A 19,942-nucleotide genomic window follows, 5' to 3' on the forward strand; every position below is an offset into this window, starting at 1 on the left:
TAAGATCCTAACTAAATGAAGCCATGCTGAAAGGATTTATTTAGTAGATGAGCCTGAAAGTGCATACTGGATTGCAAAGGGTCAACGCAGACCTTCTGCAGATCCTCCGAGATACGGAGTTAACAGACGGTACTGGAGTCTGGGGTAGTTCAGACAGAAACATCAGCACAGCAGCAGCCTTGGAGAAGCAGTATGTATTTAGCTGCAGGTTGTATTTAGTCCTAGAAGGACTGCACAGAACAGAGTTAATGCATTACAACTCAGGGCTTAGCCCTCAAAACCCCAGGGCAAACAGATCTCTAGGATGTAGATAAGGCTAATGAAATAGCAACTCCTAAGAAATATCTGCATTATGAAGTTCTGGTCTAAAGAAAAACTGTCAAACATGAAAAAGGTAGAAAACAACAGATATACATTTTGTAAGTCAAGACCACACTACAAGTATCACCAGTATCACCAAGATAAGAATGCTTGGATTTTTTAATGAAACATGGACCCCAACTGTGGTAATTCTCTAATGCTAAACCCTTGATCTTTGGCTCTGTGTTTGATTGTAGTTGTTACTTGTTTTTTAGAAATTATCCATTCACATTTTGTCAACTGTTGCTATGGTGCAGAGGGGGATGGTTAATTTCATGTTTCAACTTGGCCAGGTTATGGTGCCCAGTTGTTGGGTCAAACACCAGTGTAGATATTGCTGTAAAGGTATTTTTTAGGCGTGATTAGCATTTAAATCAGTAGACTTTGAGTAAGGCAGATTGCCCACTATAATGTGAGTAGACCTCATTTAATCAGTTGAAGACCTTAAGAGCAAAGACTGAGGTTCCCCAAAGAAAAAGGAATTCTGCTATTGGTTCTGATATTTTGAAGAACTGTGACTAATACAGCTGATACCTCCAACATGTATCTGTCTAGTCTTGTTTTCTGGCATAGGGTCCAGTGCTATTTTATCTCCAATTGTCTAACAGTCATTTTCACTTGGAGCAACCACTGTCATTTCAGATACAGCTTGTCAAGACCTAAACTCAAGCCATTGTTTAGCATTTAAATAGCATGAACCACATTTAAGAGAGAAGAAGAATAGACATACAGTACTTGCTGTCAAATTAAGATGGAGGAATATAATTAAGTCCATCAGTTGTTACACTAAATGCTAGTGGATGGAATTTCCCACTAAAAACAGGCTAACGAATTAGGCTGAAAAAGCAAAGCCAAGTTATTTGTATGTAGTTCCTTTTTTTTTTTTTTTTTTTTTGAGACAGTCTTGCTCTGTCACCCAGGCTGGAGTGCAGCAGCATGATCTCGGCTCACTGCAACCTCTGCCTCCTGGGTTCAAGCAATTCTCCTGCCTCAGGCTCTGAGTAGCTGGGACTATATGCATGCGCCACCACACCCAGCTAACTTGCATTTTTAGTATAGACAGGGTTTCACCATATTGGCCAGGCTGGTCTCGAACTCCTGACCTCAGGTGATCAGCCTGCCTTGGCCTCCCAAAGTGTTGGGATTACAGGTGTGAGCCACCGCACCCGGCCAATGTGTATGTAGTTTCTAATAAACATGCTCATTACAGGTTGAGTAACTTTATCCAAAATGCTTGCGACCAGAGGTGTTTCAGGTTTCAGATTTTTTTTTTTTTTTTTGGTTTTTAGAATATTTGCAGTACATAGCTACCAGTTGCGCATCCCTAATCCAAAAACCCAAAATCTGAAATGCTTCCATGAGCGTGACCTTTGAACATCGTGTTGGTGCTCAGAAAGTTTCAGATTTGGGAACATTTCATTTCGGATTTTCAGATTAGGGTTACTCAACCTGTATTAATACAAAAACGTTGAAAATGAATGATAAGGCATACCTGACAGATGCAAACAAATGTAAATCAAGAGTGATAATATTTTTAAAAAGTTAACAGACACTAAACAGAATGAAGAGGTCATCTGGTAATGTTAAAGACATAACTTATAGAGACGGTGTGATCATAACTAAAAACCTGTGAAACAAATCCTTAGGAATGCAGGGAGAAAAAGATAAAAATACAATAATATGGGAGACTTTGTTATACTTTGCTCAGAAGTGAACAACCTTAAAAAATAAAGACTGAGAAGAAATGAATAATACAATCAACAAACCCAATATGTATGTGTGTGTATGTATGTGCATGGAATACAGAATGGATAATTGTCCATGAATATCTATGCAATACTGATTGTGTATTTTATTCTAAGAAAAACTTTGTAAACTAATCTTTAAGCGAAATTTAAAAGAATTTTAGAGATTGCATTCTCTGATCACATCTAACAAAATTATAAATGAGTAATGATAGCCTCAACTACTTGCAAATTAAATACTAAATTAAATATTCCTGATCATCCCTTACTCAAATCATACCCAAAGGTTTGTACTGTTTCCACTAAAGAGATATCTCTTTGGCAGTGCATGCTGTGGTTTGGATGTTTGTCCTCTCCAAATCTCATGTTGAAATTTGATCCCCAAAGTTGAAGGGGCCTAATGGGAGGTGTTTGAGTCATGGAGGCTGGTGGATCCCTCATGAATGGGATGAATGTTCTCCCTTAGGGGTGAGTGAGTTCTCACTTTATTAGTTCCCATTAGAACTGGTTGTTAAAAAGAGCCTGGCACATTTTCAACACTCTTGCATCCTCTCAGACAATGTGATCTCTGCAAACAGAGGCTCCCCTTTTGGTCATGAGTGGAAGCATCACAAATGGACTAAGAGAGGGCAGATGTTGGGTTTTGCACTTTTTATTTTTATTTATTTATTTTATTGAGACAGGGTCTTGCTCTGTCACCCAGGCTGGAGTATGGTGGAATGACCATGACTCAATACAGCCTTGACTTCCCAGGCTCAAATGATCCTCCCATCTCAGCCTCCTAAGTATCTGGGACTGTAGGTGTACACCACTATGCCTGGCTAATTTTTCTTGATTATTATTATTAATTTTTTTTTTTGTAGAGATAAGGTTTTACCATGTTGCTCCTGAGCTCTGGCAATCCACCTGCCTCAGCCTCCCAAAGTGCTGGGATTAATGAGCCACTGTGCCCGGCCTTGTACTTTTTATATAATGTTCAATGCCAACCTCAAAATGTAGATCCCTAATAAATAAATAAGCATTTGAATGAATTAATCCAAGAACATAACTGCAGGAAGAATGAATAAATGGCAAAGGCTCAAGTTTGATAAGAAAAGACAGGAAGGACGATTTGGACATTTGCAGTATGAGTTCTGCATCTATGCACTGGACTGAATCACACTGGTCTTTTTTAGATCCCTCAACACTGAAAATTTCCATCTAATTGTGTGGCAATTTCCTCTAGCTGATTACCACTTTCCAGGTGTCCCCTGACACTGCCTAGCTAGACTTCAGTTCTTGCCTTTCCATACTTCCCCACCTACCCCCGGGCACTCCTTAGCAGGTTTTCTAGTAGAATCTTATTTTGATTTCTTGCAGAGTATTCCTTAATATAGCACTGTTCTCAAAATATGTTCTCTTGCTCTTCCATATCACTAATTAAAATGAAAGCTAATGCTGAGGTTGGTGGCACCCAATTAAACATGGATCAAAAGCGATGTGTTATGAATGATCCCCATTTAGGATTCCTTTGCTCTTTTTCTGCATTCTGGGTGATTAACGTCAACTGTAAGTCAATTTTGCAAGTAAAACTACAACCCCTGAAGTTAGTCTTTTCAATTGTTCAGTCTCTGCTGCAAGATGTCCTACTATGTAATGGTCCAAATCTTCTGAGATGTACTTCGATGACCTTTGAGTCACAACTCAAAGTGTCAGTCCTCGGCTGGGTGCAGTGGCTCACGCCTGTAATCCCAACACTTTGGGAGACCAGGGCAGGTGAATTCACTTGAGGTCAGGAGTTTGAGACCATCCTGGCCAACATGGTGAAACCCCATCTCTACTAAAAATACAAAAATTACCCAGGCGTGGTGGCACGTGCCTGTAGTCCCAGCTACATGGGAGGCTGAGGCAGGAGGCTGAACCCCGGAGGCAGAGGTTGCAGTGAGCTGAGATCATGCCACTGCACTCCAGCCTGGGTGAGAAAGCCGGACTCCATCTCAAAAAACAAAAAACAAAACAAAAAAAACCCCAAGAGTGAAAAATAAATCAGTCCTTCAGGTATGACATCCAAGCTAGCTTCTTCATCTCATCCCTTGATGAACATCATCTCTCTTAGATCTTAGGCTCTTCTTTCTGTTCATTTTTTTTTTTTTTACTTTTGTTTTTCATCATACCCAAATGTAAATGACTATTGTTTCTGATCATTGACCACATCCTGATTTTCCTTAGACATATCTAAGATTATCTGGAATTTCTCTGAGGACAAGAGATGTTTTTCTACTGATTCGATCCTATCCTATTCTTTGCTCACGGGCCTCTAGTATTCCATTAAATATACATGCACACATACAATATTATAAATTCTCCAGCTATGACTTGTGATTCTGTTATGACACCATACTCCTTTCATGTGCAGTGGTTGCTCTGAAAATGTTTTTTTCTCAGTTTTCACTTTCTGCATACTCATCACTATGTATGCAACTGCTTCTTTATTATTTACTTATTTATTTTTGAGACAGAGTCGCACTCCATTACCCAGGCTGGAGTGCAGTGGTACGATCACTGCTCAGCTCACAGTAGCCTTGACCTCCGGGCTTGGATGATTCCCCCAACTCAGCCTCCCAAGTAGCTGGGACTACAGGCACGCACACTACTCCTTCTTCAGTGCCAAACTTCTTTTCTTCTTCAAATTATTAAAGGCAAATCCAACCAGGACGCTGGCACTTCATCCATTGCAGGATGAGCGTTAAATCTCATCCACACTTACAGACACGAGGCAGACTGGTCCCCAGTGCAGTCTTTCTTTTCCTTAGCATTTCAGAATATCTTTCTGTTTCATCCCCCATCAGAGAGGTGGTCTGATCTAGAAGTTAAGAGCAAGGCTCCCACAGGAAGATAATTGGATTTAAATACTGGTGCTGCCACTTACTTGCTGTGTCTCCACAGACAAGCCTGAACTGCTTTGTGCCTCAGTTTCCCATTCTGTTAACTATGGTTAATAGTAGTGTCTACCCCACACCTGTAATCCCAGCACTTTGGGAGGCCAAGGTGAGTGGATCACTTGAGGCCAGGAGTTCAAGATCAGCCTGGGCAACATGGTGAAATCTCGTTTCTACTAAAAATGCAAAAGCTAGCCAAAAATGCAAAAGTTAGCCAGGAGTGGTTGCAGGCACCTGTAATCCCAGGTACTTGGGAGGTTGAGGCAGGAGAATTGCTTGAACCCAGGAGGCAGAGATTGCCGTGAGCCAAGATCGCACCTGCAAATATGCACCCTAGCCTGGATGAAAGAGCAAGACTCCAGACTCCGTCTCAAAAAAACAAAAAACAAAACAAATAGTAGTGCCTACTCAACAGAATTGTAGACAGGATGGACTATACTACAGGTTCGGCATCCCTAATCTGAAAATTCAAAATCTGAAAAGCTCCAAAATCTGAGATTTTTGAGTACCAACATGACACTCAAAGGCCATGCTGGAGAATTTTGGATTTCAGATTTTCAAATTAGGATGCTCAACCAGTAAGTATATAATGCAGATATTTCAAAATCAAAAAAAAAAATTGAAATCTGAAATATTTCTGGTCCCAAGCATTTCAGATAAAGGATACTCAACCTGTAATACATGTAAAGAGAAACAGCACGGCAATTTTAGCTGATGGCAATAATATGTTCTCCTTACAGTCTTTTCCACCATTATAAATATTTGTTGAGAAAACAGTGTTAAAAAAATACTGAGCATGGTTACTGGCTTTCTCTGTGTTCTTCATAGTTTGTATAAGGATATTTCTTCCCTCTTCCTATTGTGGCTTATTAATTTTTTATTTATTTATGTTTTATTTCTATAGCTTTTTGAGGACTAGGTAGTATTTGGTTAAATGAGTAAGTTCTTCAGTGGTGATTTGTGAGATTTTGGTGCTATTATTATTTGCTTTGCACACAGTATACTAGATTCCTTAACTGCTAAAAAAATTACGTCCTTTTCCCCCAAAAGTTTAGGCAAGAAACTGCTTTGAGGCTGGGTGCAGTGGCTCATGACTGTAATCCCAGCACTTTGGGAGGCCGAGGTGGGTGGATCACGAGGTCAGGAGTTTGAGACCAGCCTGGCCAATATAGTGAAACCTCATCTCTACTAAAAATACAAAATATTAGCCAGAGATGGTGGTGGGTGCCTGTAATCCCAGCTACTCGGGAGGCTGAGGCAGGAGAATCACTTGAACCTGGCAGGCAGAGGTTGCAGTGAGCCAAGATTGTGCCATTGCACTCCAGCCTGGGTGACAGTGCGAGACTCTATCTCAAAAGAATAAATAAATAAAATAAAAATTAAAAAAAAGAAACTGCTCTGTAAACTCATATTCAGTCATTAGTTCACACAACTAAGTAGCTGCTTCCACTAAACTTGGCTATTCTCCCATCATTTCGCCTTTGGATTAGAATAAATTAATAGCTCTGAAGAGGAAATTCTTAGCTGAGTCTAGTTCCATTTCTAAACTGCTGGGAAGATTTGGTATATAATTGAGATGGGGGCTAGTTTTTGTCATGTGAGAAGAAGCAGGCCGGATGTAAGGGCAGTCCCTTGGGTGACCTCTGGGACCCAGAAGTGAAAGGGGGCTATTCCTAGTTTTATAGCCAGAGCTGTTAAGACTATTAGTGATGAGTATTGGTTGATAGTGTTAGTTATGGTTCATTGTCCGGAAAGTAGATTATTAGAGAGGATGGCTATTATGAGGATCATGGATGCGGTTGCTTGTACTAGAAAATATTTAATAGCGGCCTCCGTGGAGCGAGGGTTTATCTTTTTGGTTAGGATTGGGATAAAGGCTAGCATGTTTATTTCTAGACCTACCCAGGTGAGGAATCAGTGTGAGCTTGATACAGCAATGAGTGTACCTGCGTCAGAAATACGTCTGACGAAAGAGTTACTTTGATAGAGTAAATAATAGGGGTTTAAGTCCCCTTATTTCTAGAACCATGGGAATCGAACCCATCCTTGAGAATCCAAAATTCTCCGTGCCACCCGTCGCACCCTGTTCTAGGTAAGGTCAGCTAAATAAGCTATCGGGCCCATACCCCGAAAATGTTGGTTACACCCTTCCCATACTAATCAACCCCCTAGCTCAACCCATCATCTACTCCACCGTTTTCGCAGGTACACTCATTGCTGTATCAAGCTCACACTGATTCCTCACCTGGGTAGGTCTAGAAATAAACATGCTAGCCTTTATCCCAATCCTAACCAAAAAGATAAACCCTCGCTCCACGGAGGCCGCTATTAAATATTTTCTAGTACAAGCAACCGCATCCATGATCCTCATAATAGCCATCCTCTCTAATAATCTACTTTCCGGACAATGAACCATAACTAACACTATCAACCAATACTCATCACTAATAGTCTTAACAGCTCTGGCTATAAAACTAGGAATAGCCCCCTTTCACTTCTGGGTCCCAGAGGTCACCCAAGGGACTGCCCTTACATCCAGCCTGCTTATTTATTTGTTTAAAAACATGCCTAATTTTTCAAAACCTACACTTTCTACAACATTAGCCTTTTACCCAGACCTTCACCGTGGCTGAAGGCTGCGACTTACTGAACAGTGTATAGTATACATGTGTCTTTAGTTCTGATTAGCCTCACTTTTCAGCCTTCACCGGCAGGTACCTTCATAAATATAGATGCATATATGTAAATTTTGAATAGACAGATATAGATCAGAGCCAAGACAAATATGACAGATGCATATCTAATGAATTTGGAGTTTTTCACACATAACAGAGGGTAATATGTTTATTCCCCGAGGTATAAACTGACTCCCTGAGATCTACAGCATACAGCATAATCCATGCTGGAGTTCTGCAATTTGATTTGGCACAATTAAATTCATCAAAAATAAGTCACAAAGACATAGATGCCATTACTTATAGATAGAAATATCTGTTAATGTGTTTATATTCTGTATAAATGCCAATGACATCATTGTACAGATAAAGTGCTAGGTATAACAAAATTGATAATCAATTACACTGGGAGAGCTGATGAAAGAAACTAGAGCAGGAAGATTTTAGTCTTAAGCTAGATTCCACAGCCAAAATCTGAATACAACAAATATCCCAGTGGGTACTAGAACCAAGAAGCTACTATGAAGCGAAGTGACATATGCCACTTCCAGGCCAATATATTTAAGAGCGGGTATACAACCCATCAGCTCTGTCTCTCTCTGTCATGGTGACCTGGCATCCATGTGTTGAGACGGCATGATCGCAAGAGGGAAGTAGCCAGAATTCCTAAGTCATTGTGAGAATAAGATTTGCATGTGTAAGGAATAAAATGTTTCTGTGTCATACCAGAAAATACCACAAATATTAATAAATCACAGGGTTAATTTGTTAAGTAGCATAATCTATTAAGCTGGTGCAAAAGTAATGGCAAAAACTGCAATTACTTTTGCACCAACCTATTAGACAATCCTGATTAATACATCAGCTTTAAGACATACTTCTTTTTGCAGCTTTCTTATGATAACTTATATTTGATTTGTTGATGTTGTTTTGTTTTAAGGAGGGGTCTCGTTCTGCTGCCCAGGGTGAAGTGCAGTGGTGCAATCACAGCTCACTGCAGCCTGGACCTCCCGGGCTCAATTGATCCTCCCACCTCAGCCCCCCAGCTGGCACGAGTCATCATGCCTATCTAATTTTTGTATTTTTTTGTAGAGTAGGGGCTTTCCCATGTTGCCCAGGCTGGTCTCAAATTCCTGTACTCAAGTGATCCACCTCAGCCTCCCTAGGTGTTGAGATTATATGTGTGAGCCAGCTCTCCTGGTTTCCTGAGCAGTTTCCACACAAACACATTAAAAGGAGGGGATGGTTGAGGAGGGGACCCTAAGGAGGGCTGAGGGGCACTCAGACAGCAGCAAAGCCCTGGTCTGATGGGAGAAACCAGAAGAATGACCTCTTGGCCTCACTGACCCAGTTTCAAATGCTCATATTGGCCGGGCACGGTGGCTCACGCCTGTAATCCCAGCACTTTGGGAGGCCAAGGCGGGTGGAGCACGAGGCCAGGAGATTGAGACCATCCTGACTAACACTGTGAAACTCCATCTCTACTAAAAATACAAAAAAATAAGCCGGTCGTGGTGGCAGGCGCCTATAGTCCCAGCTACTCGGGAGGCTGAGGCTGCAGAATGGCCTGAACCCGGGAGGTGGAGCTTGCAGTGAGCCGAGATTGCGCCACTGCACTCCAGCCTGGGCGACAGAGCAAGACTCTGTCTCAAAAAACAGAAAGAAAAAAAATGCTCATATTGGTGTTCATTTTCTTATCTCCTTATTTTTGTCCCCTGTAATGCTCATGTTAAAGAATAATCCTGGCCAGGTGTGGTGGCTCACGCCTGTAATCCCAACACTTTGGGAGGCCAAAGCAGGTGGACCATCTGAGGTCAGGAGTTCGAGACCAGCCTGGCCAACATAGTGAAACCCTGTCTCTATTAAAAATACAAAAAAATTAGCTGGGTGTGGTGGTGGACCCCTGTAATCCCAGCTACTTGGGAGGCTGAGGCAGGAGAATCACTTGAACCCAGGAGGCAGAGGTTGCAGTGAGAAAAGATCACGCCATTGCACTCCAGCCTGGGTGACAGAGTGAGACTCTGTCTCAAAATAATAATAATAATAATCCCTTTATATCTCTCTTACTCTTTGTTGGACATGTCAGATTTTTAGGTTAAAATGTATTATTAGTTTCTTTTATGATCTGACCACATCAGATAAAAGAATCCACATAGACTAACTGAAACCACAAAGTAGATTCTATATACCAAGTAAGTTAGGGAGAAATTCTGTGAGTAACTGGCAGTAAAGTTTGAAAAATTAATTTCAGAATGGTTTCTGAGACTAGGAGTGGAAAGTTGGTTTCTGCAGGTGAGAAGCCATCAGACATCTATTCATTAGTGAAGACATAAAAAATAGCATTTCCAAACTGTGCAGTTACACAGTGACCACAACTGTGAGGGATTGCTGGACTACAGATCTTTCTGAACTCAGAGTTTTTAAAAGAAGCAACTTTCTATTTATATAAAATACAGATAGGAATCTATTTTCTATGGTTATTGGTTATTTAATATGCTCTGCAACAGAATAAGATTTGTCTTTATTTATTTATTTATTTATTGAGATGGAGTCTCACTCTGTCACCCAGGCTGGAGTGCAGTGGTGCGATCTTGGCTCACTGCAACCTCTGCCTCCCGGGTTCAAGCAATTCTCCCGCCTCAGCCTCCAGAGTAGCTGGGACTACAGGCATGCGCCACCATGCCCAGCTAATTTTTTGTATTTTTTTTTTTTAGTAGAGATGGGGTTTCACCATGTTAGCCAGGATGGTCTCGATCTCCTGATCTCGTGATCTGCCCGCCTCAGCCTCCCAAAGTGTTGGGATTGCAGGCGTGAGCCACTGTGCCCGGCCAGATTTGCCTTTTTAAAGAAACGGCAATGGAAATCATGTCTTTGGCTCTATTACTTGACCCAACGTGATGTATACGAGGTCAACAAACTTTGGAAAAATTAGAGGTGGAAGAAAACCTTGAAAAAAACCAAGGTCCATAGGCCCATAATGAATGAAAAGACCAAAAACTGGAAATTCTTTTTTTTTTTTCTTTTTTTTCCCAGAGACCCTCTCTGAGGACAGGAAATTCTGGCCCTGGTTCAAATGTTGGCTTCTTAACTTAGGGGAAAATTACTTAGCCATTCCTAACTTCTTTCTGACTGCTCAAACTGCAATCAGTCATTCAATTCTGTGGCTCTGTACCCCTGTCTATCTGTACCATCTATCACATTCTAACTGTATTAGAAACAGTGGCTCATTCCTTCATGCAACAGAAATTTTGGATCTAGCCTAATCTAGGTTGTGTATTCCTTTGAATGCTGAGTTTACAGAGGCGAAAGAAGAAATGGGTGGTAAGACAAGGTTTCTACCTCCAGAAGATTATTCTAGGTGAGAAAAAGAAATGTAAAAAAAAATATGTAATGCAACCTGATTAGATGCTACAATGTAAGTACTGCAGTACTGCAATGTTATGACCATCTCAGAAAGCATGACATCTGGGCTGGATCTGGAAAGACTATTCTTTATATGTGAATGCCTATTTCTTTTACTGAATTGAAGACAGGGTTAAGTCTAATGGTTTGCATTCTTCTCAAATACCTTTACCATGGTAGGTGCCAAATAAATATATATGGGATAAATAAATAAAAGAAATATGAATACTAAGCACTGAATGAAAGAAAAATACCAGTTTCAGGAATGTAATAAAGTTATTCTTTAACAATGGAAAAAATTAACCTCTTCAGGCACTCAGATATTTGTTGACAAAAAAGTCAAGTGAGGCCAGGTGCAGTGGCTCATGATCCCAGCACTTTAGGAGGTCGAAGCGAGAGGATCACTTGAGGCCAGGCTTTGAAGACCAGCCTGGGCAACACAGCAAGACCCTGTCCCTACAAATAATTTTAAAAACTGGCCAGAAGTGGTGATGTGTGCCTGTAGTTGCTACTCAGGAGGCTGAGGTGAGAGGATCACTTGAGCCCAGGAGTTCAAGACTGCAGTGAGCTGTGATCACGCCACTGCACTCTAAACAAGAGTGAGATCCTGTCTCGAAAAAATAAAAAAGTCAAATGATGGGGCCAGGCATGGTGGCTCACGCCTGTAATCCCAGCACTTTGGGAGGCCAAGGAGGGCAGATCACGAGGTCAGGAGATCGAGACCATCCTGGCTAACACGGTGAATCCTGTCTCTACTAAAAATACAAAATATTAGCCGGGCGTGGTGGTGGGTGCCTGTAGTCCCAGCTACTCGGGAGGCTGAGGCAGGAGAATGGCGTGAACCTGGGAGGCATCTCAAAAAAAAAAAAAAGTCAAATGATTTTAAATACTAATTTTAAAATAAGAGCCTCTGAGACTCTTCTTTGGGACACTAAAAACCAGAATATTATCACGCTAAAAGCTGCCAGTGAAACAGTAAAAGATTCCATTGTTGTATTTCTTAGTGCTCCATGATGTAGATACTATTGTCTTTTGACAAACGAGGAAACTGAAACAGAGAAAGATTAAGCCATTAAGGTTGGGCGCAGTGGCTCACACCTGTAATCCCAACACTTTGGGAGGCTGAGGCGGGCAGATCACTTGAGTTCCAGACCAGCCCCATCTCTAATAAAAATACAAAAATTAGCTGGGTATGGTGGTGCACACCTGTAATCCCAGCTACTCGGGAGGCTTGAGGCACAAGAATGGCTTGAACCCAGGAGGTGGAGGTTGCATTGAGCCAAGATCGCACCACTGCACTCCAGCCTGGGTGACTGACAGAGTGAGACTCTGTCTCAAAAAAAAAGAAAGAAAAAAGAACGAAAGATTAAGCTATTAGCCCAAATCATAGAATTAGCATATTGTGAAGGCCGGATCCTGATCAGTCCTGCCTGCCTCCAGAACCAAGCCCTTAGCTGCCAGGCAATGGGGCTGTACAGCCTGACTGCCCTGCACAACTAAGGTTATGCTGATAAGAGTCCTTAACTTTCACAGCTACTATTATGCAGATCAGCATTATGTTGCAATAAAGGCCACCCGCATTTTTTGAAGACTGTAGAAGGGAGTTAAGGTGACCTCTTAGCCTTTCAATAATTTTAGACTAAAGAAAACTCTTGACCAACATGTTTTTTAAAGACAAACAGAAGTTTTGCAACCGTGAATCTTCCAGTGTTTGAAGTCAGATTTTGAAACATAAGGCATGCTCTCATTCTTCTTATGTTTAATAGCAGGAAATTAGAACCTAGATTTTCAGTCGTGTATGATGAAGCACTCCTGTACTCCCAGTTATCTGGGGGTGGACGAGGCGGGTGGTGGGTGCTGGGGCAGGAGGATTGCTTGAGCCCGGGAGGTTGAGGCTGCAGTGAGCCATGATCATGCCACTGCACTCTAGCCTGGGCAACAGAGCAAGACCCTGTCTTCCAAAAAAAAAAAAAAAAGAACCTAGATTTTAAGAGATTTCATGTTAGACAGCAGATACATCATTTTCAACATCTTATTCTCTATCTTGCTGACTGGCTCTCTTCTTATCAAGGATACTTCTCTGAGAGGAAGCCAGAAAAACAGCCGCCAGAAGAGCATCTGGTATTAAGAGCCTCAGTATCTTGAGGAGAGCATCAGATGTGTGTTATCTGACTTCCTTCTCACAGCTGGCTGTGTAATCTTCCTGCAAAGGAAGCCTGGGATAGTCCATACTGAGAAGGTCCAAGAGGAACAAATGGCATTGCAGAGAGGAAGACAGGAAAGAGGAAATGAGTGGTAGGAGAAAACGAGTGGAAAAGACAGAAGATGAGATCAGGTCTGCAGCAATTTCATAGGCCATGTCTACACTGATCTCTGGTGTTTACAATGCTGGTTGGGGTTTGCTTGCACAAGTGCAGTGACAGTGTTAGGGGCGTTTGAACCAGTGCAACTCCATCTTAAATAGGAGCTGGGTAAAATGAGGCTGAGACCTACTGGGCTGCATTCCCAGACGGTTAAGACATTCCAAGTCACAGGGTGAGATAGGAGGTCAGCAAAAGATACAGATCATAAAGACCCTGCTGATAAAACAGGTCACAGTAAAGATGCCAGCCAAAACCTACCAAACCAACATGGCCACAAGAGTGACCTCTGGTGGTCCTCACTGCTACACTCCCATCAGCGCCATGACAGTTTACAAATGCCATGGCAACGTCAGGAAATTATCCCATATGGTCTAAAAAGGGGAGGCATGAATAATCCACCCCTTGTTTAGCATATCATCAAGAAATAACCATAAAAATGGGCAACCAGCAGCCCTCGGGGCTGCTCTATGGAGTAGCCATTCTTTTATTTCTTTACTTTGCTAATAAACTTCCTTTTTTCCGCACGGTGGCTCACACCTGTAATCCCAGCACTCTAGGAGGCCGAGGCAGGTGGATCACCTGAGGTCAGGAGTTCGAGACCAGCGTGGCCAACATGGTAAAACCCTGTCTCTATTAAAACTACAAAAATTAGCTGGGTGTGGTGGTGCATACTTGTAATCCCAACTACTGAGGGGCTGAGGCAAGAGAATTACTTGAACCTGAGAGGCGGAGGTTGAAGTGAGTGGAGGTTGCAGTGAGCCGAGATCGTGCCACTGTACTCTAGCCTGGGCAACAGAGCGAGACTCTGTCTCAAAAAACAAAAACAAAAACAAACAAACAAAATTCTTGCTTTCACTTTATGGACTCACCCTGAATTCCTTCTTGTGTGAGATCCAAGAACCCTCTCTTGGGGTCTGGATCAGGATCCCTTTCCTGTTAACAAGAGAATAAAAATGTATACATAGATTCATGCATTAAAATCTCTCTCCTTTTGGAGGGTCAGCCTGGAGTACAAAAGAGGCAGAAAGAGAGAATATGACTTGTTCATCCCACATTATCCAGAGAAGAGACAGCTGGCCAGCCATGGCAGAACTAACAATGTATGCAATAGCAGATCGGAGCTTGAGAACACCAAAATATATTCATTACTCCTTTCAACCTTAATTACAATTAGGCTCCCCTTGTAATTGTTTTAACCAAAGCCACCATTATTATAGCAATAGCAATAATTATAACACTACAAATAAGAAGAGTAACAATAATCATTATTTTTGACATGGAAAAATATACCATTTTTGACAGGCCAATTTCTATATTTCTCAGCAAAACTGATACTTTTGTTTTAGATACGGGGTCTCATTTTTGGGCTTCAGTGATCTTCCTACCTCAGTCTCCTGAGAAGCTGGGACTACAGGTGTGTGCCACCACACCCAGTTAATTTTTTTTTTTTTTTTTTTTTTTTTTGAGATGGAGTCTCGCTCTTTCGCCCAGGCCGGAGTGCAGTGGCACGATCTTGGCTCACTGCAGGCTCCACTTCCTGGGTTCACGCCATTCTCCTGCCTCAGCCTCCCGAGTAGCTGGGACTACAGGCGCCCACCACCGCGCCCAGCTAATTTTTTGTATTTTTAGTAGAGACAGGGTTTCACCGTGTTAGCCAGGATGGTCTCAATCTCCTGAACTCGTGATCCGCCCACCTCAGCCTACCAAAGTGCTGGGATTATAGGCGCGTGCCACTGCACCCAGCCAATTTTTAAAAAATTTTTTGTGGAGATGGGGTCTTGCTCTATGTTACCCAGGCTGGTCTCAAGCTCCTGGCCTCAAGTGATCCTCTCGCCTTGGCCTCCCAAAGTGCTGGGATTACAGGCATGAGCCACCGTGCCCAGTCCCTTTTTAAAATTATCAGAAAATTAATCATTAGCCCATCTTTACAGCAACGAGGATTCTTGTTCTTTTCTCCTCTTCTGGGTTTACTGACTGTTGGAAGTGTGAACAAAAAGCAAACATGAAGTCCATAAAGCACGTTTCATATTTTTAGCACTCAGATAATAATTCTCTAGAAGAGAAGGTTGAATTTAAGGAAGAATATGAGATTGAGAATAAAGTATAGATTTCAATTATTCGGGCTGATGCCAATCTCCATGTCCATGGATAATCAAAGGCTGAGTGAATTAGACATAATTTTTGCACCTAACTGGGAAGACAGCAGACTTAAAACACTGAGCTTTTCTCCCTTGTGTGGAAATCAGTATCATCCTGCCTTCCTTCCCACCCCCACCCATCACATATATGGTTAAGTGCCTTCTGCTTCCTTCCCTACATTCTCCATACTCAAAGGTCAATCTGATAACACACCAGTGACGTCAGTAGAGGAGGCCTCATATCTCCTGTGACCCCAAACCTGCTCTATCTGCTAAAAGTAATTGCACACAGCCAAGAAACAAAAACATCCCTAGCCACAGTTGGGTAATGTCTATGTGGCTGTCCAAATAACCAGAAGAAACAGGTAGGTGAAGACAGAAAGCTAGCACAAGGCAAGGCATGCAGAAGGAGCACATCCGTGATTCAAAAGACAAAAAATGCCAGGCACAGTAGTTCACTCCTGTAATTCTAGTACTTTGGGAGGCAGAGGCAGGAGGATCACTTGAGGCCAGGAGTTCAAGACCAGCCTGGTCAATACAGCGAGACTCTGTCACTACTACCAAAAATAAAAACTTAGTCAGGCATGGTGCTGCATGTCTGTAGTCCTAGCTAGTCAGGAGGCTGAGGTGAGAGGATCTTGAGTGCAGAATTTCTAGGCTGCAGTGAGCTATGATCGCACTACTGCATTCCAGCCTGGGCAATACAGCAAGAACCCATCTCAAAAAAAAAATAAAAAATAAAGGCTGTGCACAGTGGCTCACGCCTGTAATCCCAGCACTTTGGGAGGCTGAGGCGGGTGGATCACGAGGTCAGGAAATCAAGACCATCCTGGCTAACACGGTGAAACCCCGTCTCTACTAAAAATACAAAAAATTAGCCTGGCGTGGTGGCCGGGGCCTGTAGTCCCAGCTACTCAGGAGACTGAGGCAGGAGAATGGTGTGAACCCGGGAGGCGGAGCTTGCAGTGAGCCGAGATCGCACCACTGCACTCCAGCCTGGGGGACAGAGCAAGACTCCATCTAAAAAAATAAAAAAAAAGAAGAAGAGCAGAAACAAAACCCTAATGTCAGCTTTTTAAGGAAAAGGAGTTACCATAAGTCTATATCTGTAAGATCTATTTTACCCTGAAAATAAATTTATGTATTTGTGTATTCATTCATTCATTTTCTACTTCATTCATTCACAGTGCTAAGCACTCCGTGCTTTCAGGGTACACAGTAGTTGGTGCCATGCTTTCCTCAGTAAATAATACCCCTTCATTCCTTGCACTTTAGATGTGTTTAGACGTGTTTGTGGTTGAACATGGGAACACTTGGGGAATTGCATACTCTCTAGGCCCTTCCTCTCTGGCCTGGCCTCCTGTTCTCTTGCTGTATTGGCAAAGAAGACTGAGCTTGCAGGCAGAAGTTTTCTACACCCGGCTTCCTCCTCCCAAGCCCCCAGAGAGATCCAGAACAACTAAATAGTGTGCACAGTCCACTAAGCTATCCTTTACCTTTTACAAAGAAGGTAAGTTTGCTTTCCTCGATGTTCATTAAAGAGCGAGAGCTACACAAGGAGAAATGAGAGCATATTCGTACCTGGTCTCTCAGCCTCTCTTGGTGACCCATGATTGCAGAGGCGTGGTGGGGATACTTCTGCTTCAGATGTTCTAGGAATGCTTCTCTCTTCCGATCCATCTCAGATGTTTGCATTCCCAGTATTTCCTTGGAACTTCGGGGCCCCCCTAGGGTGTGTCTCCTTGGGATATTGCGGGAAGACTTGGAAAGTGAACCACGACTGTTTCCATTAGAAAGGCGTTCCTTGGTTCTGCGGCATTCTGCATCTTCTGGTGATGTTACATGCAGATTGCCTTTGCCTTGTTCTGAAAGACAAAAGAATTCAGTTCACAATTAATGATTTCACACTAGAAGTCTCATTTGCAGAACACCAAGAGGGTTTGCGGCAGTTGTTAATGTATGAATGTTAACTTTGCAAATATTTTTTCTTTTTCTTTTCTGCTTTGCAGCAGTCGGGAGAAAATCCACAATCAAAGAAATATGAAAAATCATACTTTAGAAATAAAGATGTTCATTGGGCATGGCGGCTCCTTCCTGTAACCACAGCACTTTGGGAGGCTAAGGCGGGAGGATCGCTTGAGCCCAAGAGTTCGAGACTAGCCTGGGTAACATGGTGGACCCCTATCTCTACAAAAAATTAAAATTAGCCAGGTGTAGTGGTGCACGCCTGTGGTCCCAGCTTTTCGGGAGGCTGAGGCAAGACGACTGCTTGAGTCCAAGAGGTCAAGGCTTCAGTGAGCTATGATCATGTCACTGCATTCCAGCCTGGGTAGGTGACAGTTGTGAGACCCTGTCTCAAAACACAAAAACAAGAAAACCCTCAAGAACACTTGGTTAGGCTACTTGTGTACAGGCAATAGGGTTATTCCTTATCCTTGTCTGTAATTATAGAAAGAGTTAACTCCAGTGATTCTGATTATTTCTGTATTTTTAATAACAGTTTCATTCTGGTGACAGGATTGTTATATAAGCTCAATCGGGTTTCTGAAACATTTGCTTCATCACCAAGAACAAAAATAGCTATCACCCTGTACATAAGTAATTATTGACACATGTGAATCATTTGAAAATTTTATTTTCTCATATTGGCATAAACCAAGCAAGCATAAGAATATCATCAGAAGTAACAATCGAGGGCTGGGCGCAGTGGCTCACACCTGTAATCCCAGCACTTTGGGAGGCCAAGGTGGGTGGATTACAAGGTCAGGAGATCGAGACCATCCTGGCTAACACAGTGAAACCTCGTCTCTACTGAAAATACAAAAAAATTAGCGAGGCATGGTGGCGGGCACCTGTAGTCCCAGCTACTCGGGAGGCTGAGGCAGGAGAATGGCATGAACCTGGGAGGCGGAGCTTGCAGTGAGCCGAGATCACGCCACTGCACTCCAGCCTAGGAGACAGAGCGAGACTCCATCTCAAAAAAAAAAAAAAAAAAAAAGTAACAATCAAGGGGTTATAAAGGCTTAGACAAATTTTACTTGAGGTGGACTTTACCTAAAACACAGTGAAAAGGAAGAGCAATGATACGTCCTGATGGCCTGGACCTAGGACATCCTGCCTTCTGAGCTGGCTTTGAAGGGACAAGTTGGTTTCTGCTAAGAACAGATCAACTAAGCCATGTGATGTAAATGCTGAGAGTGGGGAGCATGTAAAGGGAATCTCCATTCATCCTCGATAGTTGGGAGATGGGGTGTCAGGTTTGAATATTCCAGCTAGCTGAGAAAACAGTTACTTTTTTAAAAAAACAAATAGATTAGGGAGAAAAAGTAAAACATTCAGAAGCACTTCAGGAATTAGACAGGTTTCTTCATGAAGTCAGGCTCTTCACGAAGAACAGCTCTTATCAAACAGTATTGCTGATAGGCAGAATAATGTTTCCTTGTCCACTGAATTCCATGGAAAAAGTACTAGGCTGGATCTCAGGAATCTTGGCTTTAATCCGACATTTAGAACAAATGATGTGACCTCTCTCAGTCTCATTCTCTTCATGAATAAAATGAAGATGATTGAACTAACATTAGATATGCAAAGAGCCTTCTACCTCTAAATCTTTTAAAGCTATTCTAATTTTTTTAAATAAGTTTCCAATAGAAGCATATTTGCCAATTATTTATCTTTACAAGTTAAGTGCAGAAAAATACAGATTTAATATTTGGGAGTTCTGCTCAGTTGAATCCCAGATAAACAGAGAACCAATCCTTCATGCTAGTTTTGCAAAGCAACAGGTGTTGAGAGTCTAGGCATAAACCAGTTTCCTGAAAGCAATGTGACCAACACTCTTTTGCTTGTCTTTGCCTAGAAAGATCTGTGTATAGAACTCTAGGTATAGATGCCCGTTGGTTGGGCAGAGAAAATATTTTAATCTCAGGCTAGTTTTCCTGTTCCAGTCTTCTAACCCTTGATATGTGTTCTGGGAATAATTCTTCTTGTTTACCCTTCAATTCTCATTACATTGCTAATTATAGCATCTCCATCAGACACTGATGGGGAACGGGAGGAAAAGCACAGCCAAATTAGTCAATTCTTCTACTTTTCATTAGTTTCAGCAGTAAGTTTACAAGGAGAAGAAGATGGAACTATTGGTTTAAAAGATATTGGGGGCTAAACTGTCATTTCATTTATTTAGGTTGCCCTTCCAACACTTAGACTCACATCATGGCTACCTTTAAAATGATCTCTTCCTTAATGATATAGAAATAACAGGATCTACTGAACAAAGCTAGATGCAGAAAATGCTGTCTCTCCGGTTGATAATACCTGTGCAATCTGAAGAGGTTTAGC

At 42.1% G+C, this 19,942-nt stretch overlaps 1 protein-coding gene across 8 annotated transcripts in view; it reads right to left on the reverse strand.

Annotated features, from left to right (window-relative positions):
- KIAA1217 (KIAA1217 ortholog) overlaps positions 1–19,942 on the reverse strand; it is an 872,441-nt gene that overhangs the window by 317,007 nt on the left and 535,492 nt on the right. For all 8 annotated transcript variants that reach the window (XM_012502786.2, XM_012502784.2, XM_030799154.1 and 5 more), the window contains one exon: positions 17,183–17,466. In XM_012502786.2, coding sequence (XP_012358240.2) covers positions 17,183–17,296 — 114 coding nt within the window. In that variant the 5' untranslated portion in view covers positions 17,297–17,466. The remainder of the gene's footprint in view (positions 1–17,182; positions 17,467–19,942) is intronic.

The sequence above is a fragment of the Nomascus leucogenys genome, chromosome 18 (genome assembly GCF_006542625.1).
Source record: "Nomascus leucogenys isolate Asia chromosome 18, Asia_NLE_v1, whole genome shotgun sequence".
In the NCBI taxonomy this organism is placed as follows: Eukaryota; Metazoa; Chordata; class Mammalia; order Primates; family Hylobatidae; genus Nomascus; species Nomascus leucogenys.